Here is a 26,666-nt window from a genome sequence, read left to right as displayed (position 1 = left end):
CAACGGCGAACCTTCTGACATCGCTTAGTTTTGCAGTCAACGTGCCAAAGTCACACCTGACGTCTTCGCAGAGGCCTCCTTTCATTGAAGCCATTCGGGATATGATGCAGTTAAGGGCCTTTCCTCTGTCTAACAAGTCCAGGATATTCGGGCTACTATCCCTTTGTCTCAGCCTATATCCTGGATCACAGTGTAAGTGGCTCTAACACTTCTTGGCCTCCTGGCCTCCTGCATCCTACTCGTCAAATGTGTCAGGTGCAATATGCAGGCTCTTTAATGGAACCGAAAGTCTCAGCAGCAGAACCTGTTGGATTCCGTCAAGGTTTCAGAGAAGACTACAAAGGCTCTGTTGTGGTGGCTGCTTGATCTTAAATGGGCCAGTGGCTGGATATTTCTGCCACCGTTGAGAACAAGCAGTGTGAAAACATCTGCGCTTTGGCGTTCCCAAAAGCGCTTTGTCTAAGAAATGCATTCAGACTTTAGTGGAGCACAGGACTCCTGTACTACTTTCCACTTCTTCCTCACCTGCCCTGTGTTCTGAAAATGATCACAAATGACTGGGCCCATTTCATCCTATTGGCTTTGGATTGGGCCAGGCGATTGTGGTACCCAGAATATCTGGGCATGAACCGGTCAGGTTACCACTGCGTAAGGAACTTCTGTCGCAGCAGCAGTAGAGCGTTCTGCACCTTGGCCTGCACAATCTACACCTCCATATGTGGAGATTGAGTGGTGGCAGTTTACTATGTTCATTGGACCTCTTGAGATTGTGAATGTTATTCTTGCTGCATGGCACCCCTTTACAAAGTCCATTTACACCAGACGCTGAGACAAATCGGTGGTTCTGTGTTGTGCCCTCAACAGAGACACCATACAAGCCATACTCTCTGATGTCTTATTGTTGGTTTTGTCTTTGGACCAGGAAGGACTTTCAGTGACAAATATTAAGGGTTATTTGTTGGCCCTTTGAGCCTTTTTACGTTTGCAGGGCCAGCCGTCTTTGTTGAAGTCACCTGTTAGGATGAGGTTTCTAAGTAGTTTAACACGCATGTTTACTTCTAAACGCTTTGTGATGCCACAATAGGATCTCAATTTGGTCTTGACTTTCCTTAAGTGTATTCCGCTAAGAGACGATGAACAACTGCTCTCTGTGTCTACTCTCTCTCAAAATCACCTTCCTAATTGCAGTCACCTCAGCTCATCACATGAGTGAGCTCTAGGCTTTCGGTAAAGCGGCCCCAGCCACCTTTTTCCACAGACAAACTGATGTTCAGGACCAAGGCGTCCATTTTTCCACAAGTCATCACTCCTTTTCATGTTGGGTAATCTATCACCCACCCTACATTCTTTGCTCCGCCATACCCTTCGATGGACGAGGAATGTCTCTTCCGACTTGTTCCCAAATGAGCCTTGAGCTTTTACCTCAGTCACACCAAAGACCATTAGGTGGGCAGTCAGGTTTTTGTCGGGTTCTCTGGGGCAAAGAAAAGCAAGGAGGTGCAGAGAGGACTCTGTCAAGGTGGGTAGTTCTTTCCATTAAGATCTGCTACGCAATATCCTAAAAACATCCTCCCCAAAGATTGAGGGCCCGTTTGACCAGGGCCAAAGCTACTGCCATCGCGTTGGCATGCAGAATGCCTGTTCTGGACATCTCCCAGGCTGCAGTGTGGGCATCTGTGCACACGTTCATGAAGCACTACTGCCTTAATGGCCAACTCTGACAGCTGGGGCGTTCCACCTGTTCAATCCTGCAGAGATTTTTGGTCTGAGCCCACTCAGACCTTCCACCTTGTGAGGTACAGCTTTGGTATCTGTTCTAAAGGGGAGGAATCTGCAGTTGGAAGCATCCATTGGAAGTCATGTTACTTACCTTTGGTAATGTGATCCCTTCATCAAAATGTCTTTACTGAGTTTTATTCTACAGTTGTATACTCAGGATTTCAGCAGAGCCTCTACATAAAGCTTTGTGTATTTTCTCTAACTACTAAGCTTAGAGTGACCGAATTATATTTGGGCATTGAGTATTTTTAATTGGCTGACCAAAAGTACTCCTAGCTGGCACAGGTAAGCTTATTTTTTTTTTTGAATGAGCTATGTTGTGCGCTGTTGGAAAAGTATGTGCTGGGATATTAACTTTTCTCTCACAAAGATAAAGATGGGTGCGGATAAATGGGTTGGTGGAGCGAACCTATTTTTGAAATATGTACTACTTTATACATTCAAGAGAGAAAAAATACAAAATCAAACTAATGACTGTTCATGATCTTTTTATCCCCCGCTATTTAAGCATCGGTTTGAATTGCGCATTGGGGGCCGTTGAAATGAGACCTTTCATAGAAGCCATCGGGAAGTGTACGACCACCTATGTCATCTGTTATCCAAATGCAGGTGGGTAAGTCAAGCAAGGCAAACTGTTGTAAAAACTGTTTAAAACAAAAAGAGAAAAAGAACATTGATGCTATGAATTCAAACAAGGCAACTTTCATAGTTTTGCAAGGAGGAGTTACTCAAGTCATTGTTGCTTTGACTTAAAAAATCATCACAAAACTATGGATAGATGTGTTTCTAGCAGTGACCACACAATGCATACTAAGACATTGGAAACTGCCACATGACAGTAGAGGAATGGTCTACAATGAGGGCAAACATAGCATCACACGGCTTGTGATATATACTAACTGAAGGACATACTATAAACATTTGAAGACATCTGGGGAGACTTTTTTGCATTAAGCTATGCTAACTGCTTGGGGCTGTCAATTTCACCGGGCTAGTTTGAGTGTCTTATTCTTGAGCTGCATTTTTGACCACTTAGTTTTATCTTCCTCTCCCCTTCCAAAGGGCAGATTGGTGCGCTTCTGTAATGTACAGACTCTTCCAGTGCTGTAAACTAAGGCATTTGGAAGGGATACCATCCCTGCCTTACATCAATCCAGATCATTCAGGACTCATCACTGCCATTCTTTGCAGGGCTTTAGACCTCTCAGGAATGTTCCATTGCTCCCCTTAGAATCCTCAATTTCTGACTCTGGGAGTTAACACTTTTTTCGCTAACAATCATATTGTCAGCTTGTTATTCAAAACTAACTTGTGTTTGGAGCACAAGTCAGTCCCGTTTAATATCTTTCAGGCCGATAAGGATTGCTTATTATACTTCCCTGCAAACTAAAGTCTTTAACACCATTTCAATCAAGCATTAGCAAAGCCTATCTGTCTCACCTTTTAAAAAGTGTATGCTAAGCTATTATTTGCAAAACATTGTCGAAAAGGAAAACAAATCCAAAATTGACCGGTGAAATGTACGCATGCTCACGAATGCATAGTCTATCTGCAAAAACATTCTTTCCACTTACCCGCCGAACACAATGCCCTCTGCTATTTCACACATCCAGGCAAAGAGAAAGAAAAAAATTAGTATCTAGTTTAGGTTAAAGCTGGGAAATGCAGCAATATACTCTATGATGTATGTGGGCCAAAGATATACAACTGCCCCATTCTGCGGAAGAGAAGTCTCATAATTAATTAAGCGATATGCATGTCAAGGTAAAGAAGCATTGTTAGAGCTCAAACTACTCCAATGAGCTTGAAGGGATTCTTCACACAGTTGTATTTTATAGGTCATATGAGCTACTTTACTGCAGACTTTTACAGATATATAGTTTAAAATGTTGATTTTGCAGGCTGATCTAAAGACAAACCTCTGACTTATACAGGTATATTTCAGCTCGTTTTAGCCGGAAGCATGTGTGCTTGTTTAAGCAGAAAGGTTGAAGTGTAAAAACACATCACGGCACTATAACATAGCTACACATTGGATCAACCCACTATAATAGCACATGACAACTGAAACAGTTCAAACCCATATAACACAACAACAAGTCAAGGCAAGAGCATAGCACAACATAGCACATTGTGACTTAACACACCAACACTACACAAGAACATGACCATTTAACAGTAAAATGCAAAGCAACAGCACAATGCAGTACATCAGGCAAATAAAGGACAAATACCAGCACACCACAAAAAAAATAAAACTGCATCAAAATGCAACACAGCAGCAGGACAACTAACCTCCAGAACACAGCCACAAAATACAATCACCCAAAGACAAACGCCTTATACCAACACAAAAAGGAAAAACACAATAGCATACTACAATTGTATTATTGTGTTAATTTATGTTTATGTCTTACAAAGGTGTGTTCTGTGTTGCATTGATTTTTTTTGTTTAATTGTTGTGCCTTTATATTAATTTAGTAATCGTGTTAATGTTGTAATCTGTTTACATTGGTGTTTTGTTTCTATTGTACTTTGTCATTTGTGTGTTGTTAGATTGAAATATCTTGTTTTGCTTGGATCAATTGTGGTATACTATTATGGTTTTACATTGCTGAGTTAAATAATTGACTTAATCAAATGATTGTACGTTGCCAACTAAAATCAGCACCTAACATTATAGTTTCCGGAAAAAATAAATATTTACTACTGTAAAATCTGGTAACACCCACTGCTTAAGTTTTACAACTTTATAGGCCACTGATCCATCTGCAGCCATGCCCGGAACTCTGCATTACTATAGCATGTCTCGTGTTAATTGTAATGCCTTTGGAAAAAGGAGAGGTGTTGATTGTAGTCGCCTCAATTGTAGCATTCCCTCTTGGACAAATTGTGTAATCTTTGGCAGATCATTTCATTTGTCTTGGCATCAGTTTCTTTATTTGCCAAACTTTAACTGAAGTCAAGGAGCATTTGGAAATTCATTCCCCTTTCACCTGGATAGATTCAGCGCCACCTTGGCTGCAGTCCCAGACCACTGTGAATGAGCCAGCATTAAAAAGGGGAATATGTGTGGAACCAACTGGTCTGTTCATGGATGGGTGAGGGGAGAACACTCTGCTGCTCAAAGCTCAAGAAGAGACGCAAACTTAAAAAAAGAAAGATTTCAAAACAAGAGACTACCCAGCATGGAAAAGGGGAAAAGCATATACTGCACATAGAAAGAGATCACCTTCCTAGATTAGGAAAAAAAGCCAAGCAGGAGACATGAGGGGAGGGTGGAACATCATGTACAGTACAGAGCAGGGGAGAGGCTATAGCACACTTGCCAGAACTTCTGGAGTTTGGAGAAAGCAGCACACAAAGGAGCAAGAGCTAGAAAACTCATGCTCTCGGAAGGAGTGCGTAACAAAACAGAAAATGTAGCTTCCTAAAAGTGCGCAATAGAAGGATACAAGTCAGCCAATCATTAGGATTGTAAAAAGGCTGTGCTCTAGGGGCGAGACAAACACGAGAAGAGTGAGACAAGCCATCAAATTAGAAGAAAGCAAATGAGTGTCAAAGCCAACCAATGCATTCAAATGCTAGGCCAACCAATGTTGGGGCTGTGAGCCCACTGTATGATCTGGTAGGCCAGACCTAAAAAGACCCATCAGGAGCATAATTTGGCAATCAAGGATCATCTCAAAAAGTAGCAGGTCAGACATGTCTATGGGAATTAAATTTGATAAATACATTAAAAACGATGGATAGAAATGTACAGGTTCTCCTCAAGTGATCTACTGTATTTCAAGATTATGTGCTCTTCAAGGACAGACAGGTTAATAATTTTAATGGACGTAAAATTTATCAAGATGGAAGGAACAATCATGATGACAGATGAAAGGGCTGGAAGCCCTGACATCATGAAATCTACTTTCACATGGGGACATTAAGTAGAATACAAAGTAGTTGGAATAGAAGAATGAAATGCAGTAACACCGATATGAGGGTACACATGACTAAAGTGCCTTTAAACTGTAGGTCACTGGTCTAAATGGTCAGACTGGAGGCCTTAGTCTTTTTCTTGGTGAGCATGTACTCATTTCTACTAAAAACACCTACTAGTTTTGATTACTTTTCTGCAACTGTCTTGGGAGCATCAGGTAAGGAGCAACATTGCAAATGATTGTGTTTGATGGGGAATGCTGCAAGGAATATGGAGACTGAGATGTAGGAGTATGAAAGGAATTCTGTGATCTGCAAATTATACAGAAAGACACATATCTTGAACTGAGTTAGTCAAAAAACAGTAAAGCATGTTATTGGAAGCTAGGTGGAAAATGCACCTCTGTTTGCCATGGCATCAAATGAAAAGTTTGACTTCTTGTTTAAAGTCTCTGGAGGTAATGCTTTTCCCAGTGCTGGACACCATAGTGGGCTATGAAGCCTTGTATGTTCTTCGTCTTTATGTTCATCGTCTTTTGCCTTTTATTTTAACACTTACAATGCTTTGGCTATGAGCTAAAAAGAGAATTGACAAATATTTGACCTGATGATAGCCTGGTGGAAGGTTTACTGGGGTATGTCAAGGGTGCTGTTCATTGGCCAAGGCAAGGGCATGTCCCTTCCTCCTCCTGGGCATCTCCTTTCTGTCATAGATCTACATTACCCTATCAGATATTACAACCAGGTTGAGAACATTATTGGGCTGCTAACTTGGTCAATTGCACCTATCAACTATACATTGCTGTCCTTCACGTAATGAGTCTAAAAATGCAACAGGGTTTATAGGAATGGTTGATATCCTTCTTGTGGCCTCTCTATTTGGGTGTTTCTTACTTATCAATTGTGTATTTGTGATCCAAAATATTGCCCTTCTGTTTTGTTGCTGGCTGAATTGTTTGAGTTAACTCATCAGTGCCTTGTGAAATAAAAGTTTAATATATGTGTATCCTGTTTAAATCAAATGTGATCCCAAATTGAAAGTTCACAATTTGTCTTTCCTCTTAGCACTGAACAGGCGTGGCCCGTGCAGTTGAGAGCGTTGGGGTGGTGGGGATATGACATATGATGACGAGTGAGGCTTAAATTTAAAAAGAAGAAAACCATATATTTTTTTTAATTCAAGTTTCCCTCGTCATGGTTTGTCGAAACCTGCCCCGCCACTCTTACCTGTACGGGCTGTGCCTGGCACTGAACACATTACATTTACCAAATATGGATAAGCACAATACTTGCAGCTCAGAAGTAACATGGAAACACTTTACTTGTTTACATAAATTACTGTTGATCTTTAGCACTCTTTATACATAAACCTCCACGTCATCTCATTTATAAATGTATTCAATTTTTCAAAGGTATACAGAAATGGAATTGTTTTTACTTTGGCTTATTTTAATGTAATGCAATTGTTTTTATAGGCCTCCCGAATACATTTGGAGGTTACGATGAAACCCCTGAAGTGACTGCCAAACACATAAAGGTACCTTAGTCTTTGTGGTTTTGCTTTACTCCGAATCATTGTATTGTTTTCTTAGAATGTATAATAAAGAGCAATTGCAGTAGAGACCAGGATTCTAATGATATAAAATGTTATCTGTTCAAACTCATCTGTCTGTACTTAGGCAAATGGGGACTCACAATATGTACCGTATTAGTTCATTGTTAAGTAAAGCCTCTCCAGTATTCATTTCGGTCACCTTGAGACCTGTTAAGGCATCTTTCAGCAAGCATTAGTGACATCAATGTGTGTGGCATATGTTAGATACATGTGTTGTTCGTTGTAATTGTCATATTTTTTGTGATAAGTTTGGATGGTCAAACAGATACTGGGACCCATATACTTAGAGATCACCAAATTGCTAAAACAAACAATCGTATATCTCTCTCTCCCTCTCACAACACACATATTCGCACATGCAGCAACAGGTGAATGTTGGTTAGATGGCTGTACAGATGGCTAGTTGATGGTTGTATACAAGAATTCAAGCACAATTGGATGGCTGTTGATGTATACAGTGATGAGTGGACTTATGGGTGAGTATTGTAGCTAGATGGATGCAAGCGTGAGAAATCAATGTTTGGTGTGGGTTGATAGAAGAATGTTTAAATGTGTGTATGTGGGATGTGATTACTGAGTGAGAATGGTGACTTTATGAATGTGGATGCATACGTGTGGGCAGTTGTTTGCTTTTTTGACATCTAATTGATATCATCATTGTACCAGTTAGAGGGTGTCTTGCCTTTTTTCAGTTTATAAGTGGTCGAGGTAATTCATCAGTAGTGCTATAGAGGTCAATGTTATAATACACCATTACTTTGGCTGGGCTACGGTTTGGCCTTGTTCTTTACAGATCAAGGCATCGAGGGCATTTTTGTCAAGGCTTTTGAGGTTTTTAGGTATACAATGCTAGTTTTGCATGGGGAGGGTCCTTTAATGTCAGGGATTGAAAAAATGAAGACCTGGTCTGACCAATCCAGTTTGAGACAGTTCGAGATTTGCACATTGTATTTCATTATGAAATGCACCTCCAGGGTATCATCCTTATTTTGGGTATGGAAGCTCAAAGTTGCAGAGGTTTTTGTCTGATAGAAAATATTTAAGGATGAATGTGTGAGCATCTTTGTTTTTTCCCAGTGGGGGCGGGTGCAAATCTCCCAGGAAAAACTGATCACAAAAGGAGATGAGCTGATCAGTAAATGAAAAACTCTTCTAACTGTCAGGGCAGTACAATATGTTCAGCCTCAGTGGGTTAGATATTGTGTTTGTAATATCCTCAGTGAGGCATTCGAAAATGTAGGCATTTGAGTTCGCATTGTAGAGACTCCTTGTGGACATGCTCACCTCCACCAGCTTTTTCTGCTCTGTGGAGATGGAGGATATATAATAGTGGAAGGATAAGATCAAACCGTGATATAGAGCAGTGGTTCTTAACTTGTGGTCCAGGATTCCTGGGAGTCTGCGATTGTGTTCACAAATTAAATAATGTTAAAATGAATACTTTACAATTAATAATGCATATACAAATAAAGGGGCAAACATGGTGATATCTAAATTTGTAAACTAAATAAAATATTTCAATATTTGACCATTTGTTTGATGTGTACTACTTTCTATATTTTTGTGTATTGTTTTGAAGTTCAAATAAAGAAATTTCTTAGGCGGGGTTCCCTGGGTTCCAGTAAAGAGACAGTGGGGTCCGCAAAAGTCAAAAGGTTAAGAATCTATGGTGAAGAGGATAAGCAGAGCAGGTTTCCATGAGTTCAGTAGTATCAATATCACTGTATCGTAAGACATGTGATATAGTGGTTGAATTAGAGACCGCAGACCTCCAGTTCAGGAGGACAGGTTTCATGTGATATGTATGATATGGAGTTTTGGTTCAGAGAATGTAATTTCTTTGAGTTTGCTTGGGTAGATTGATTTTTAAGTTTAGGAAGTCTAGCTCTGGAAATTGTGGGAAAAGAATGAGTTAAGGGTTCTGAAATAGCCGACTGTAATTAAAAGGTTTACGTTTTTCATGTCCTGGTATTGAAATACTCCCAAAATAATTTTTCCCTACTGTGAGGCCCACCTTTCCCATAGGATAACATTAGGTTGTATTTTTACAATTAATAAGTGCTAATGTTTTATTGGCAGTTGTAGAAAACTGCGATTTTGTTGCAGTTACCCGCCACAAGCACACACTTTTTGCCCCCTTTGTAGCTATCAGATGCTGATTCTCAACTCTGACAGAGCACCGAGGCCTGAGAACCGCACCTCTGTGCAAGCGCTCCATTCCTAAAACAAGGTGCTGTCTAATTATGCTACGATTGGCAAAGGACTTTAACACTCCTGTAAGTCCCTAGTAGAGGGTACCCCAGGTACTTAGGGCATGGGTACTAAAGAGAGTCCTTAAAGGCTGTAGCATTCTTAGGCTATCCTAAGGAACCCACATACAAATGCCACACAAACTGCCATTGCAGGCTGTGTTACATGGTGCAAACCATGAGTGAAAACATAACATGGTACACTCCTCTGTGTCATGCTAAAGTCACTGCAGCCCTCATCCTCCTCGACCTCTGAGCGGTGTTCGACACAGTCTCTCACCGCAGACTCCACGACACAGGGATCCAAGACAAGGCCCTCGACTGGATCCGCTCCTTCCTCTCCGGCAAAACGCAGCGGGTCAGACTCCCCTCTTTCCTCTCAGACCCTACACCTATCACCTGCGGAGTCCCCCAGGGGTCCTCCCTCAGCCCTACCCTCAATGGTTAGAGCAGCAGACCCTGATGCAGAGGTCTAGCCCAGAACCAGGGTTCAATTCCCCGCCTCGGTGGGTCGTAGGCTCAAAATTCCACGGACCTGATAATTCTCGCCTCGGTGCCTATTCTAATCATAGAGTCCCACTCTGCAACTCTGGGCAATAGCTTGCTTAATCTCCACAACGGCCCCCACAACGCTAAGGATGCCTGGCCTTCACCCTGGGGGTGCCCAGGAGTGGACGCATCACAGGGAAAGCCAGGACGGGTTCCACAGCGGTATTCGTACAAGCGCCTTGAGACCCTTGCGGGTGAGTAGTGCGCTATACAAGTATCAATATATACATTTTTTTTTAACGTCTACATGGCTCCGCTCGCCCCCATCGTCAGAACCTATGGACTCAGCATTGTGTCATACGCAGAGGACACCCAACTCATCCTCTCCCTATCCAACGAACCCAGCACCGCCAGACACAACTTTCGAGAAGGCGTAGAAGCTGCTGCCAAATGGATGAAAAACAGCTGCCTACAACTAAACACAAGCAAAACAAAAGTACTCATCATGGGCCCAAACCCAGATGCCTGGAACGACACCTGGTGGCCCCCTGCAGCCTGCCAACCCCCATGGACCACGCACGCAATCTGGGAATCATCCTGGACTCAGAGCTCAAAATGGACAGCCAGATCAACTCCGTCTTGTCCTCCTGCTTCCACACCCTCCGCCTCCTACGTAAGGCCTTCAAATGGATCCCCCTCGAACACAGAAACACCGTCACTCACGCCCTGGTCACCAGCAGGCTCGACTAGGGCAACGCACTTTGAGCCGAAATAAACAAAAACCTCACCACCAGCTACAGAACATCCAAAACGCCGCCGCAAGACTGGTCCTCAACCTGCCAAGCCACTGCCACATCTCCCAGCACCTGCACACACACCACAGGTTCCCCATCAAAGCTAGAGTCCCCTTCAAGATGCTAACCCACGCTCACAAGGCCCTCCACGACACCGAACCAGCATACCTGAACAGCTGACTCAAATTCCACGCGCCCCAAAGGCCCCCTCGATCAGCCCAGCTCTCCTTCGCCGTGGTCCCCCGCACCAGGAAGACCAGATCGGGAGGCCGCTCCTGCTTCCGCGCGGCCAGTGCCTGCAACGACCTTCCGCTCCACCTCGGACAGATAACATCGCTCCCCATCTTCGCAAGAAACTTTAAAACCTGGCTCTTCAACAGACCTCCTTCTTGATGGACTGGAACCTGCGAACCTCCCCCCCACCACCCCCAGCACCTTGAGACCCTTACGGGTGAGTAGTCGCGCCTAACAAACAAACACCTGAATAAGAAACAAACACTGCATCTAGTATATGCAAGTCACTGCTACAGCAGGTCTTTGAGCCCTAAGGCAGTGTGCATTATATTTCATGTGAGGAAATATCTGCATGACCATATGTGCCCCGGTGATGTCTAATTCTATTACTAGATATTGCAAGTGAGCAGGGAAGCCATCTTAAGGTATGTACTGGGCACTGGTCAAAACAAGTTTTCCAGCTACTTAAACATACTTTTATTGCATTTTAAGAAACATTCACCTATATCTCATTTTTCACATTATAAATCCAAATGGATTCCCTTATATATCCAAACATGTGAAACTCGGGACATTGAATTACATACCATCTTCTGAACCTCTTAGCCGTAAAAGGAGAAATGTTCAGTCCAATCCCACATAAGCCCACAGTTCTTGTTCCAGCAAAGCCATGCGAATCATATGAATTGGAATAAATCTCCTCGATGTAGTATACTGCAGGTTAGAGGCATGTGGGCTGCTGAATTCATATCTGTGCATAGATCACCGCCTAGTGTTGGGTCCGGATGATCGCACATTGTTGTCCTGGAAGAGTCTTCGAAGTATCACGAGATAGGTGGCCCCTCCCCTAGACTACAGTGCGCATGGGCATCGACTCCATCCTCAGATTGTTTTTTTCCGCCATTGGGTTTGGATGTATATTGGTTCACTCTAGTCGGAATCGATATAAAACTTTCTTATGGCCAAAAGGCCTTTAGCTTTTCGTTGGTATAGTCTTGCGTTCGGTGCCCGATTCTTCCAGCTCAGTTTCGAGCCGGATTCCAGAGAGCCGCGTGCTTTCGACGCTGAAGGCCCAGTTGACGCCAAAGACCTTATCGATGGACCATCATGGAGTCCGTTCAAGAGATGTCCCGTGTGCAACTCCAAGTATCCCCACATCGACGTCCACCCGGTGAGCAAAAAGTGTCTGTCACCGGATCATGATGAAGCCAGCTGCATGGCTTGTTCACGATTTCGATCCAAGAAGACTCTTATGCATCGTCGCGCTGCGTGCCAGGAGGCCCAGCAGACTGCACCGGCGCCTATGAACATATTCGATGCCGGGGATGATGAGGGAGCTGACCGGGAAGTTAGTGAGAACCTGTCTAATCCCGCGTCGGAGGTCGACTACAACTACGACGCGGACGTTGAAATGCTCGAAGTGGAAGAAGTCGTCGACGAGGTAGGAGACGACGATGGGGCCTTTGGGGCCATGGAAGATAGCTCGAGCGAAGAGCTAACTCAAACTGACATTGGGGCCGAAACGCTTCAAAAGGCTCAGGTCGAGGGATCGCCACTAGGCCTTACCCAAGATCTTCCAGTGGGTTCTACGGCCCGCCTTCGGGCTCGGCTACGGACATTGCTATTGAGCCGCACCCTGCGAAATCGAAACCAAAAGTGAAGACACCGGTCTCGACGCAAGTGAAAGCACTGGTGCCCCCCTCGAAACCAAAAGTGCATATTGCTTTGGTCGGCTCAAAGCCCTCGGACCTGTCGGCACCGACGAAGCAAAAGGGCGTTGTCGACCCGAAGAAACAGCTCAAGGGCGTCGAGACGAAGTCTGGCACGCCGAAGACAAAGGTGAAGGCAGTCGAGCCGAGCAAATCGGCGCCGAAGACGGTCGACACCGACAAAGGGCTCAGTGATCCGAAGGTTCTCGAGACTCCGCGTCGACAAGACAAGACCAAGAGCGGCCCAACCCACGAGTCCACGTCTAGTGGTGCCTCAAAGGATTCAGTCGACTCGACGCAGCCGTCCGCCGCTTTCTCCAAGCAAGTGGCAGACTCCCTGAAGCGCATCAAGGACAAGGCCTCAAGTGTCGGGCCAAAAGATCCTCCGCCTTCGAAGCCTGTCGATAAACCTCAGAAAGCGTCGCCGCCCATTCACTTCATGTTGCCGCCGAAAGTGGCGCCAAAGGCTTTCGCCCCTAGGATGGTCACCAACGTGCCCGAGAAGGTGTCCTTGGTGCCGAAGTCGACGACGGTGGTCCCGGCCTTAAAGCATCGACAATCTTCGTTGGAAGAACAACAAGAACATTTTATCGATGCCGAAACAGGCAGGCTTTCCCTTCATAAGCGGAAAATTGCCCCCGAACAGCCAATGGAGTCCTATAAAATTCCACTGAAGAGGAAGAAGGATTCCACTTGGACCCCTGTTCTTGTGGAACCAATTTCTCCACATGGCCATGATGTATCACCCACTTATTCAGATGTGGACACTGGGGAAGGTGATGATGATGAGTACAGCTATCCTGTGTACACTGAGCCAGATGATACCAATGAACCCTGGGCAGCTGCTGCTGACCCAGGTGGTCCTCACTCTACCCCAGACACTCAGATGTATGCTGTAAAAACGTCGCCTACAGAGGATTCAGCTGCGTTTAATGCCCTCATTGAAAGGGCAGCTAAAAATCATGATGTCCAGCTCCATGCTGACCCCATTGAAGTGGACTTTCTTTTTGACACCTTTTCCGTCTCAGAGAGGACTGTCAAGACTCTGCCTATGTTGAAGGGTGTCTTGAAGCATGCTGGGGAGATCTTTAAAGAGCCTACGAGAGCCAGGGTAATAAACCCTAGAATTGAGAAGAAGTATAAACCGGCACCTGGTGACCCTACTTGCATCAAGGGACAGTTGCCTTTGGACTCTCTTGTTGTTTCTAATGCCCGGAAGAGGGCTAATTCACAAACAACGGTTGATGCTCCTCCCCCAGATAAGGAATCTAAGGTGTTTGAGGCATCAGGGAAAAGGGTGGCAGCTCAAGTGGCCAATATCTGGCGCATTTCAAATACACAAGCACTTCTAGCAAGGTATGACAGGGCACATTACGACACACTGGAGACCCTGTTACAGCACCTGCCCGACGAATACAAAGAGGCAGCTGAGATGCTCATCCAAGAGGGGAAGCTGATATCAAATGCTTCTATTAAATGTGCACTGGATGCGGCTGACACCGCGGCCAGAGCTATCAACACTAGTGTCATGCTGAGACGACATGCCTGGCTCAAAATCTCAGGATTCAAGCCAGAGATACAGACCACCATTCTCAATCAGACAGTAAACCCTGATCATCTATTTAGCCCAGAGGTGGACACCACCTTGGAGAAAATCAAAAAGGACACTGAAACTGCTAAGTCCATGGGGGCTCTGCAGTCCCAGCAGTTCAGGGGTGGTTCTTTTTGTCGCTCAAGCACTAGAGGTGATTCCAGAGGCCAGCTCTCCCAAACCACACAGTACTATAAAGGCAACACGCAGACCACATACACAAAACAGAGTCGAGGTGGATATCGTGGAATCAGCACCAAAGGCAGAGGTTGTGGAAACAAAAACTCCAGATCCTCCGCCACTAACAAACAGTGACGCCTTGTCGCTGCCCCCCGACCACGCAACACCTGTCGGGGGGAGACTTCAACAGTTCCTGCCAGTCTGGAAGTCCATCACCACAGACAGGTGGGTCACACAGCTTATACAGTACGGTTATTGTCTGGAGTCAACATCCACTCCACCCAACATACCCCCAAGACACCGTCTTATGTCCGCCGAGCATTTGCACTTATTGCAGCAGGAGGTCCTCGTCATGCTGCAAAACGGGGCAATCGAGCTCGTGCCTGTGAAAGAAAGAGGCACAGGAGTTTACTCCCTGTACTTCTTAACCCTTTCGATGCTGATGACGAGCTCAGCTCGTCATCACCCACGGGTGTCGTGTGCTGATGACGAGCTGAGCTCGTCATGGTGCCACTAAAATGGCATTTTCCAGCACAGGGGGGGGAAAACGCCCAGCAGCCATGTGGTTAATACCAAAGAAGGACAGGTCCCTCAGACCCATACTGGACCTCAGACCCCTCAATCAGTACATCCTATCGGAGCACTTTCACATGCTGACCCTGCAGCAAGTCCTACCATTGCTCAATCGGGGGGATTTTCTCGCAACTTTAGATCTGAAGGATGCATGTTTTCATATTCCGCTACACCCGTCACACAAAAAATACCTCCGGTTCACCATCCACAACCAACATTACCAGTTCAAGGTTCTGCCTTTTGGGGTCACCACGGCACCCAGGGTGTTTACGAAGTGCCTGGCGACGGTGGCAGCACACCTAAGGAGACAAAACATTCACGTCTACCTTTATCTGGACGACTGGCTCATCCAGGCAAAGTCGGCCCAGCAGTGTGCCGCCCACATGTCCCACACCATTCACCTTCTTCACGATCTGGGATTCTCACTAAATTACCCAAAGTCCCACCTGCAACCCGCCCACATACGGCAGTATCTGGGTGCGACAATAAACACTCTGGCAGCCACAGCACAGCCAAATTCAGTGAGGGTCAGCAGCATTCAATCGCTGATACAAAAATTCAGACCTCAACACTCGCTTCCAGTACGAGTGTTCATGCAGTTGATAGGCATGATGGCCTCCTGCATCTCCATAGTCCCGCACGCGAGACTACATATGCGTCCGCTTCAGGAGTGCTTAGCACGTCAGTGGACTCAGGCTCACGGACAGTTGAAGGACCTAGTGTTGGTGAGCGGTCGGGCATACAACTCTCTGCATTGGTGGAATCCACAAAACCTTTGCAAGGGACGACCGTTCCAAGAGCCTGTGCCACAGATCATCCTGACGCAATGTTCTAGAACTGATGGCGATCTTCATGGCACTAAAAGCCTTCAAAGTACATCTGTGCAACAAGGTCGTGTTGATCCGGACCGACAACATGACGGCCATGTACTACATTCAGAAGCAGGGAGGAACACACTCTCCACAGTTGTCTCATCTGGCTCAGAGCATGTGGAAGTGGGCCATTCAGAGAAACATCTTCCTCATGGCAGAACACCTCCCAGGCAAGGACAATCAGATGGCGGACCTGCTCAGCAGGTACAGCCACCAAATGCACGAGTGGGAGATACATCCATCAGTACTCCACCCGTACTTCCAAAGGTGGGGTCATCCAGAGATAGACCTGTTCGCCACAAAGGAGAACGCAAAATGCCGAAGCTTTGCCGCCAGGTTTCCACACCCACAGTCGCAAGGCAATGCGATATGGATGAACTGGTCAGGCAAATTTGCGTACGCTTTTCCCCCAGCACCTCTAATACCGCTGGTGGCACGCAAGCTGAAGCAGCACTCGATGACTCTCATCCTGGTTGCTCCGACGTGGGCTCGCCAACCATGGTACACCACGTTTCTGGAACTGTCCGTGGTACCGCATCAAAGGCTCCGCCTCACACCCAGGCTTTTGACGCAGAGCCATAGCGACATTCAGCATCCAGATCCGCAACAGCTCAACCTGGCGATCTGGCTCCTGAAGTCTTAGAGTTTGGCTACCTCAACTTACCTCCTGACTGTATGGACATCATCCGGGAGGCAAGGAAGCCCACCACCAGAGCATGCTATGCGGCGAAGTGGAAGCGGTTTGTCATTTATTGTGCAGACCACAACATTGACCCGCTGGATGCATCTATTCAAAACATCATTTGTTATCTCTTACATCTGTACAAATGTAATCTGGCCTATGCTTCCATTCGTATACATTTATCCGCAATGACTGCTTATCTCCAAAACAGACAGCACCTCTCACTTTTCAGGGTGCCTGCCATTAAGGCCTTTCTGGAAGGACTCAAACGAGTCATTCCTCCGCGGACGCCACCAGCTCCAGAGTGGAACCTCAATGTGGTCCTCACCAGGCTGATGGGTCCCCCTTTTGAACCACTGCATTCCTGCGAGATTCAATTCTTGACATGGAAAGTGGCTTTCCTTATAGCGATTACGTCGCTACGATGAGTTAGTGAACTCCAGGCACTAACTATCCAAGAGCCATTTATTCAAATTCATTCTAACAGGGTGGTGCTTCGCACTAACCCTAAATTCCTTTCTAAGGTAGTGTCTCAGTTCCATATCAACCAGACTATAGAACTACCTGTGTTCTTCCAAAATCCAGAGTCACTTGCGGAGAAAATGCTCCACACACTTGACGTCAAAAGGGCCCTAATGTACTACATTGATAGGACCAGAGATTTTAGGAAGACTAAACAACTATTTGTTGCCTTTGCGCCACAACACAAAGGTAACCCCATTTCCAAGGCTGGTATAGCCAGGTGGATCGTTAAATGTATTCAGATCTGCTATCAGAAAGCCAAGCGCACTCTCACCATTCCACCACGGGCCCACTCCACCAGAAAGTTGGGGGCCTCCATGGCTTTCCTTGGAAATATTCCTTTGGAAGACATATGTAGAGCAGCCACATGGTCTTCCACACACACATTTACAAAACATTACTGTGTTGATGTGCACTCCAAACAGCAGGCAGCTGTAGGGCAGGCTGTTCTAAAAACACTTTTCCAAACTGCTGCAGCTGGCACGGGCGGCCGCCGTTAATGGAGGGACTGCTATGTATTCTATGCACAGATATGAATTCAGCAGCCCATATGCCTCGAACCGAATATGCTACTTACCAGTATGTATCTGTTCTTGGCATGTAGGGCTGCTGACATTCATATCGCCCGCCCTCCTCCCCGGCGCCTGTAGCGGCTGCAGCATTCACACATACTTCTGGCATGGTCATCATTCACTTAGTTTCACTCCATCTTGGCCACAATGGCTAAAAACAATCTGAGGATGGAGTCGATGCCCATGCGCACTGTAGTCCAGGGGAGGAGCCACCTATCTCGTGATACTTCGAAGACTCTTCCAGGACAACAATGTGCGATCATCCGGACCCAACACTAGGTGACGATCTATGCACAGATATGAATGTCAGCAGCCCTACATGCCAAGAACAGATGCATACTGGTAAGTAGCATATTCGTTACTTCTTATCAAATAACCCCCCCCCCCCCCCCCTAAGTTACCCCCCTTTCAAACTTCATCCCTTTAAACTACCCCTTCACTGGATCATATGGTGCTTGGTATAAACCACCTTGTATTAATAAACCCACCCTGATTCCAGTGAGGTAGTTATTAATACATGCAGCCAGAGGGCATCTTAGGGGTGCCCCAGAAAACCTACCAACTACTAGTGTGCTAGTACCAGCTTGCCATCACGGATGAGTTTCTGACTCCCAGGTGTGAGGGCCTTGGCTCTCAGGAGGTCAGAAGCAAAGCCTGTTGGGGCAGAAGGTGGACTGAACACTAACGCCAAGGATGACTGACCTGCCTGTCGAGAGACCCACATTAGGAGTGGCCCAGCTATCTTGTTTGTCCCTCTGCAGCAGAAACAAAGACCAAGAGTGAGTCTGTGACTACCGCCACCCGATGCCGCAAAGCTCCTGTGCTCCAAAACCTAAGTCCAAGGGAGGTGATGGTGCCAATGGGGTCCCCAGACCCACATGTGCTAAGTCCATCCTTGGGTTTGCCCAGACTGGACTTCAAGTTGCCACCTGCAGCCTCTTTCTGCAGGCCCCCTCCAACCACGAGAAACTCTAGCACCGGATCTGATGCCAAAAGACACCACTGCACCCAAGCCCCACAGCCCGAGGAGAAGTCGAGCTAGGGTGTCCCTGTGTGCCCATTGACCTCTGGGGTTGAGCCCCCCTCCGTCGGTTCCCTCTGTACTAGTGCCCCAGTCCCTGCTTGCAGTCTCTTTGTAATTGGACCAATCTCCCATTGAAGTGGATTGGGTACCCAAGGCCATGACACAACTGTGCAACCGGTCTACCCAGAGCCTTTCGAGGTGACCTGCTGGTATGGCCTTGGACCTTGCCCCATGCTCACCTTAAGTCCTGAAGAAGAGTCCTTAAGTTACTGCTATGTGCCTGAATGCAATACATGTTTTTCCTCCAAGGGATAACCTTACCACTCAAGAAATCGCTCTGTGCTAGATGATCTTGTTATCTAATTTTATATAAAAGTGTGTGTTATTTTTATAAATTGATGTCAGATTTCTTAATTGAATGTGTGTCTCATTTACTGCCATTGTGTATGCAATAAATGCTTAGCACTACCCTCTGATCTGCCTAACTGCTCGCCCACACTACCACAAAGGAGAGCATTTGGGGTGTCATTTGTGCCTCTGTAATTCCTTTAGGATTTGCCTGGACTCTCTGCACAGTGTGCCTCATTTTGGTACACTCTATATAGAGCCAGCTTCTTACAGTAGCGGGTAAGGATTTCATGTTTGGTGTCTGAGAAATTGTAATTTAGAATCCTCTTTAATGGGAAAGTCGGACTTTAAGCTAAAATTTTGAAAATGTCGCGTTTAGAAAGTTCGCATTTTCATGTCTTATTCGGTGTCTGCAACCTGTTTCGGGCTAAATGACGTGGTGTAGCTGGAATTTGTTTATTTCTCCCCAGTAACTACACAATAGAGGGATTATGTGTGCCTGAATGGGCCATCTCTGGTAGGATGGAGGGTGGAGTTGGGCAGAGCCCCACTTGCAAATCAATAGGCTGTGCCCAGCTCCACCCTCCATCCTACCAGAGATGGCCCATTCAGGCACACCTAATCCCTCTATTGTGTAGTTACTGGGGAGGAATAAACAAATTCCAACTACACCACGTCATTTAGCCCGAGACGCAAAGGTCTTGTCACCACTGCATTGTTCATGCAGTAAGCCACAAGCCAGGGCATGGGTGGCAGGAAACTTCACACACTCCAAAAGTAATTCTCTATGAAACAACTACTTTGAAGAACGCACCAGGTATTAAAATAGGTTCCTCAAACCCACTCTTCACTTTCTGGACCTGAGAAAGTCTGATGACTGCCTGCTGCTGTGGCCTGCAATGTTCTTCAGAGGACTGCTTTGTTACACCTGGAAGGGCTTCTCGGCTGCCTGAAGCCTGCCTTGAATCCTCAGAGGCTCGCCCTACTGCTTGAGCCCTGGACTACCAGAGTAACTCCAATTACTGGATGGCTGACCTCCTATCAGTTCGTCAGAGATAGAAAAGACTCTAACCATCTTGAATCCTCACCTGGACCCAGCCTTAGTGAGTCCTAACCCCTCAAGTGGTGCCTCTCCAGTCCTGGACATTTGGTGGTTAAAGTGCTCAGATAGCACAAATTAAAAACTTAGGACCTGGAAATTGTTTGCCTAAAAACTGCTCTGATAACCAAGAGGCGGTCAGGACCAACTTGTTTATGTATACGCCCAGGGTGCATCGCCAGTCAGGCTAATTTTAAAGCAGCTCCCTCTAAGTTCTTGTCCACATCAGCAAATCCGGTTTAGCTGTCCCTTGCTTAAGGGCTATCAGCCTCCTTGAGCCCTTCCAGTCTCGCCCTACTTGAGATTTTTGACTTAAAAAAAATAAGAGTCTAAAGGCCAGATGTAGGTAATCCCAGTTTTCCGACTCTTAAATACCGAATCATACCGAATCGGTATTTCAGAATCGGAAAACGGGATGTACGAAAACATTTGGAAAAAAATACCGATTCGGTAGCATTCGGAAATTGTAATCGGTATTTTCCGAATCGGTAAATACCGAATCTGTAATACCCATTCAACCCTATGGCCCTCCAGGCCCATAGGAATGAATGGGAATTACTGAATCGGAATTTACCGATTAGGAAAGCACTGATTCGGTAAATACCGATTCGGAAAATACCGAATCGGAAATTAAAAAATAACCCATGTGAGCCTTTGAACCAATCAGGAACACCCACCACACCCCACAACAAGGCTACAGAGGAACCAACCAATCAGATGCAACCACCCCTCCCGAGTACCTGGAAATGGCCACACCCAAGCAGGTGCAGAGCAACTGACTGTTTGGAGAGCAGGAGGAAACACTGAGGAGCAGGCTTCCCTGAGCATACCCGAGTAGCAGAATGGAGTCCCAGGATGGCCAGAAGGATGCAGCTGAGCGCAGGCGGAAAATTAAATTCAGCCCAGCAGAACTGCAGGTGCTGGTTGAGGAGGTGGTCAAACACCACTCCCATATCTTTGGCAAGCAGCGTCTGCATGTTACAGAGTCTGTGAAACGTAACACCTAGCTGGAAGTCCAGTCCAAGGTCAATGCCATTGGGGGTCATACACAGGGACATAGATGACCTGAAAAAAAGATAGTATGATCTGCGGATCATCACCAAAAAAAAACTTGCAGCACAGAGAAAAGAAGCCGGAGCCACAGGTGGAGGGAGGAACAGAACACCAAGACTGACAGACCTGGAGGAGCTGGTTGAATCCACCCTGGAGCCAGAAAGTATTCATGGGATCGGGGATGCTGACAGCTCAGCCAGAGCTGCAAAGAAACAAGGTAAGATGCATGGACATGAATCCCCTCCCTTTTCTTTGACCCCTTTCCCCAATGTGGGTGTCTGCATCACACTCCAGAACAGGTTTTTCTTTTTTCCAACAATGCATCATGGGAGATGTAGTTATAGGTACATACATCAATGCAGTCAACATAGAAATCAGCAAGACATGCCACACACTACATCCAGAAGCAGTTGAGGACTAGGCAATTGTATGATAGGAATATGATTTAATAATGACACACAGGTGAACAACACCACTGACCCAATGTCCATATCTGTCCACAGGAAAGTCATCGCGCAGTACAGCGCTGGAAAGGGAGGAGAGGGCACCGACAACTGAGAGGAGGGAGAAGACAAAAGAAAGAGCAGGTCAAAGCGCTGTTCAGCAAAAAACCACCACAGCGCAGGCCGCCACTACACCTGAGCGACTCACCACACCACAGCCTCCGTCACCTCTGCTGTTTGGGTCACAAGAGTTGGAACCACCAGCACTTTCCCCCACACCAACATCACAGTCCCCTGTGCAGGGAAGGGCAAGGAGGCTTGATGTGACCCCTCTCAGGATTCTGGAGACGTCAGATGAGGAAGATGAGGAGGGAGTCACACCAACTAATCCACCTCTGGCTGACAACACTGGGCAGCAGACTTCATCTGGAGCTGTGCAGGCCAGTGTCCGAGGCAGAAGGGTACGGGAGAGAGGCGAAGGGCAGGATGGAGAGGGGGTCTTCTGTGGTCTTGAGGCCACCATGGTAAAAGTCCAGCGCCTGCAGGCAAAGGCAATTTTAGCGGTTCACAGACAAGTGCGCAGTTTAAATTGCAAGATGTCAAACATAGACCAGGGTAGTGGCACCATGACAGAGCGCATGCAGTCCATGGCAAAGGGGATGACGGACATGACACAGTGCAGGAGTGCTCTCTGCGACAAATTAGATAGAGACCACTCCGAGAGGCGCAGGGATCGTCAGTGCATGCGGCAACAGACAAAAGCCTTGAACCGGTTTGCTACAGCAACCTCCCTGTTATGCCGGCGCTCTGTCGCCATGCAGGATGCAATTGTGCACTGCTGCACGGATTTGTCGAGGGGGATGGGGAGAGTCACCTCTGCCATGGAGCTTATGCTCACACACCAGGCAGCCACTGCTTGAGACACAGGTGTCGGGGAAACAGAAGACTCCACCAGCAGGAGTGGCTCTAGCACTCCTGTCCCTGACATTCGTAGGAGCAGCAGGGGCCAATCTGCTGACCCAGGCACCACTGAAAGCGTTGAGACCCAGCCTCGTGCATCCTGCACTGTAGTGCGTGGGCGGAAACATTGAAGATGCCCTCGACCCACAGGACAGGTCACGGTGAGGTTAACTGTGACCACCCAGTCTGAAAAATAGACATTGTAGTACCATGGGATGGTACCAGTTAAATGCCGTAGTGACAATTAAACTCATGGCTTCAAATACTAAGCCTGTGTGTGTCTCCTTACTTATTCAGAAATAGCTGTGTGTGATCTCTGCCCGTCTCAGTCTCCCATCTGTTGCAGGTGCTGCTCCTGCTGCATAGGGCTCAGCCTGTTCTGTTCCATCATCAATGTCCTCATGATGTGTGATATCCACCTCTGTGCCTTCCTTGGTAGCAAGATTGTGCAGCATGGCGCAGGTCACTGTTATTTTGCAGCAGATGATTGGAGTGTACTGCCGTGCTCCTCCACTCTTATGGAGGCAGCGGAATCTGCTTTTTAGTAGTCCAAATGTGGGTTCGACAACGCTGCGTGTTGCTCTGTGTGCCACGTTGTAACGCCTCCCACTCCAGGTAGATGGATTCATGTAGGGGGTGAGGACAAAGGACCGCAGAGCATAAGCACTATCACCTAGGTGGGAAAGAGAGTGCCATTAGTTACATACTCATGATTGATTCACCTGCATTCACTATCAGGGTGTGTCACAGTTATTTACCTAACAGGTATCCATCACCAAAATCGCCAGCAACAAGGCGTGTGTATATCCCACTGTTCTGGAAGATGTACGAATCGTGGGTACTCCCTGGAAATGTGGCCTCAATGTCTGTAATGAGGTTGCCAGCGTTGCATATCACCTGCACATTGATTGAGTGCCTTGACTTCCGGTTCCTGTAAATGTGTTCTGTAGCTGCAGGTGGGCAGAGTGTAATGTGGGTGCCATCTATACAGCCTATGACGTGAGGGAAGTGTGCCAGTTGATAGAAGTCTGTTTTGGTCTTCGCAAGTTCAGCAGGTGTGTCAGGGAAAGTAATATAATGATGCATTCTCTGCATCATGGCCTCAAGGAACTTCCTAAAGAAACGGGACAGGCAGCTCTGGGACACACCACCTACTGCAGCAATCACACTCTGGTAACTCCCAGAGGCAAGCAGGTGTAGGCTACACAGCACCTGCACATGGGGTGGGATGGTGTACGCCCTTGGTGTTGGGTGATCCAAGAGTGGGTGAAGGTCCCTGATCAAGTCCAGGATGATTTGGGAGTGTAGCCTGTACGTTTGCAGTATCTCTGGCTCAGTCATTTGGAAGAGCGTTATCCTCTGCCTGTACACTTGCTCCTCCCTTCTCCATACCCTCTCTCCTGCTGCCTGTAGCCGTAGGCGTCTTGCTATGACGTGGAATGCCACCATTCGGGTAGCACAGTTGCATTTTGGGACCTTATTTTATAGCCTGCACCTGGTTACCACCTGCTTTCAATCCATGGTATTTACCGACTCTTAAATACCAAATTTCATGAAATTCGGTATTTTTTGAGTTTCCTACATCTCGATAGTCATTTTTTACCATTTCTTATTTACCGATTCGGTAATTAAGAATTCGGTAAATAAGGATTCGGTAAAATTCGATTCGGTAAATACCGACCCGTATTTACTGATTCGGTAATATTTTGACTCCTACATCTCATTTTCCATATACCGGTCGGTAACAGCCGAAATTACCGAATTTCGGCCGTTACCGACCGGTATTTGGCTACCTACATCTGGCCCCAAGTCTGAACCTAGATAGCTTCACTGCGACTTCTTCCAGTGGTTTCCCCACAACAACGTCTACTCCTCCTTGGACACCAAGCCTGCAGTCTTGCCCTGCTGAACTTCAACCTTCTCAGCCACTTTTTGTCGAAATTTCTTCTATGTTCGAAGCTAAGCGCCGACCAGGTGCAATCCACTTCTTTTATTTTTCAACTTTGACCTGGTCTGTAGTGACTAGATGTCCGTGGTTGGCGCTTTAATCTTTTAGAAACTAGTTGTTACCTCAAAGTTTAAAAAATCATAACCCTGGTTCTACTGATTGGATTTTTGTCATTGTGGTGTCGAATAATTGATTAAGATTTACCCTATTTTTTAAAATTTGTGTGGGATTTATCTTGTCTTGTGTTTTCACTGTATTACTGATTGTGTGCTGCATACATACTTTACACATTGCCTCTAAGTTAAGCCTGACTGCTTTGTACCAAGCTATCGGAGGGTTAATCACAGGTTAATTTAGTGAATTTTGTGGTTCACATTGGTAAGGATTGTGAATGTTGCTTGAGCATGGTCAACACTCCACTCAACCAACAACCCAGTTTCTCACAGTAACCTGAGATAGTATGTTTTTCCTCAAAAAAAGAAAGTGTAGTCAACCACTCATGCTCCTCATAAACATGAGTAATTAATTTTTAATGGCATGTTGTGAGACTTTTGTATTTGTTACTGTTGAAGGTGTTTGGCTTGGTGTTTGAGGTATTTGGTGACATAGGCTATGGGTGAGTAACATCACTGAAGTCTTTTTTTTCTGCATCCTAGAATCTGACATCTAACTCCCTCTCTGTTTTAGGTTTGGAGGTTGTTAGCAAGTGGGTTATTGGTGGAGCGGGTTATCCTATGAAATAGGTAGGCCGTGCAGTAGTGAAAAACAATGTAAGAGTTTTTTACTACCAGGATATGTAAAACATAAAAGTACATTTCCATATTTTTAAATCACACGGCACCCTGCCCTCTGTATAGGGCCTACCCTAGGAGTGGCTTTCATGCATTAAAAAGGAAGGTTTAGACCTGCAAAAGGTTTATTTTGCCAGGTCGATTTGTAGTAGTGGGCCTCAGCAAGGCCTACCAGTGCTAGGGGTTCTCCCTTCTCTGCACAGAGTCAGTTGGCACAGAAGCTGGAATAGAAAATACAGAGTGTATTAAACCTCATGAGGTGGAACTACATTCACACAGCACCCTTCGGTAATGTATGAAGTAGCACAGTGAATGGAAGGAGCTTGGTCCTTTTTTACCCACACAGGGGCTCAAATGAAGGCGGTACAAGTACAAAATGCTGGTTTTAGGTACATATAAGGTCATACAGAAAATGCACAGTCAGCAAGTGGGAGGAGCTAGCAGTTGCTAATTCTGCTGAACACATCCTGACAGTTACAGACTGGGGACAGCTGCAAGGACAGCTGCAAGCTCAACTGAGCATGTGCGGAGCAGAAAAGGCTAAATATGTTATGTTATGTTATGTTAGGGGGAGTCTTATAGAGCGCTCAGCTACTCGGGCAGAGTGTCCCGGCGCTATCAGAACTAGAAAGCAGAGATAGCAAAATCGCAGAGGCTATTGTCCAAACAGCCATGTTTTAAGTTCCTTCCTGAAAGAGAGAAGGTTGTCTAACTTCCGGAGAGACAGAGGCAAATTGTTCCACAATTGGGGTGCCAAAAGTTTGTACGAGCGTCCTCCAATGGGAGCTCGTTTGATTGCCGGAACCGTGGCCAGTGCTAGTCAGGCAGATCGTAAGGATATGGAAGGATAGTAAAAACATATTCTTTTCCTTTGATAGAGCGCGCCAGTGCCATGAAGAGCTTTAAACGAATCTTGTAAAAAATGCGTTTGTGCACTGGCAACCAGAGAAGTGATTTTAGTAGAGCAGATATCTTAGACCTAGCGACTAAGGCCAAAGATTGCCCGTGCGGCTGAGTTTTGCACAGTTTGTAGACGGGTGAGGAGATACTCGGGGAGTTCCAAGTATCGTACATTGGCATAATCAAGCCGTGAGCCAATCAATCCCTGAACCGTAATCCTCCCTGTGGACAGGGGATAAAAAGGGGAGAAATTTCCTCAGAATTTTTAAGAGGCCGAAACACTGCCCCACTAAACCCAGAATCAGCCCAATG

General features: G+C 46.2%; 1 protein-coding gene across 1 annotated transcript in view; it reads left to right on the top strand.

Annotated features, from left to right (window-relative positions):
• The window catches only part of MTR (5-methyltetrahydrofolate-homocysteine methyltransferase), a 585,842-nt gene that overhangs the window by 155,725 nt on the left and 403,451 nt on the right, over positions 1 to 26,666 (top strand). Inside the window, exons 9-10 of the mRNA XM_086926839.1 lie at positions 2,288 to 2,388; positions 7,182 to 7,243. Of these exons, the coding sequence (XP_086782965.1) occupies positions 2,288 to 2,388; positions 7,182 to 7,243 (163 nt within the window). The remainder of the gene's footprint in view (positions 1 to 2,287; positions 2,389 to 7,181; positions 7,244 to 26,666) is intronic.

Source organism: Lissotriton vulgaris, chromosome 6, assembly GCF_964263255.1.
Source record: "Lissotriton vulgaris chromosome 6, aLisVul1.2, whole genome shotgun sequence".
Taxonomy (NCBI): Eukaryota; Metazoa; Chordata; class Amphibia; order Caudata; family Salamandridae; genus Lissotriton; species Lissotriton vulgaris.
The sequence above is the reverse complement of the archived record's forward strand: the minus strand, read 5'-3'. Positions and strand labels throughout refer to the sequence as shown.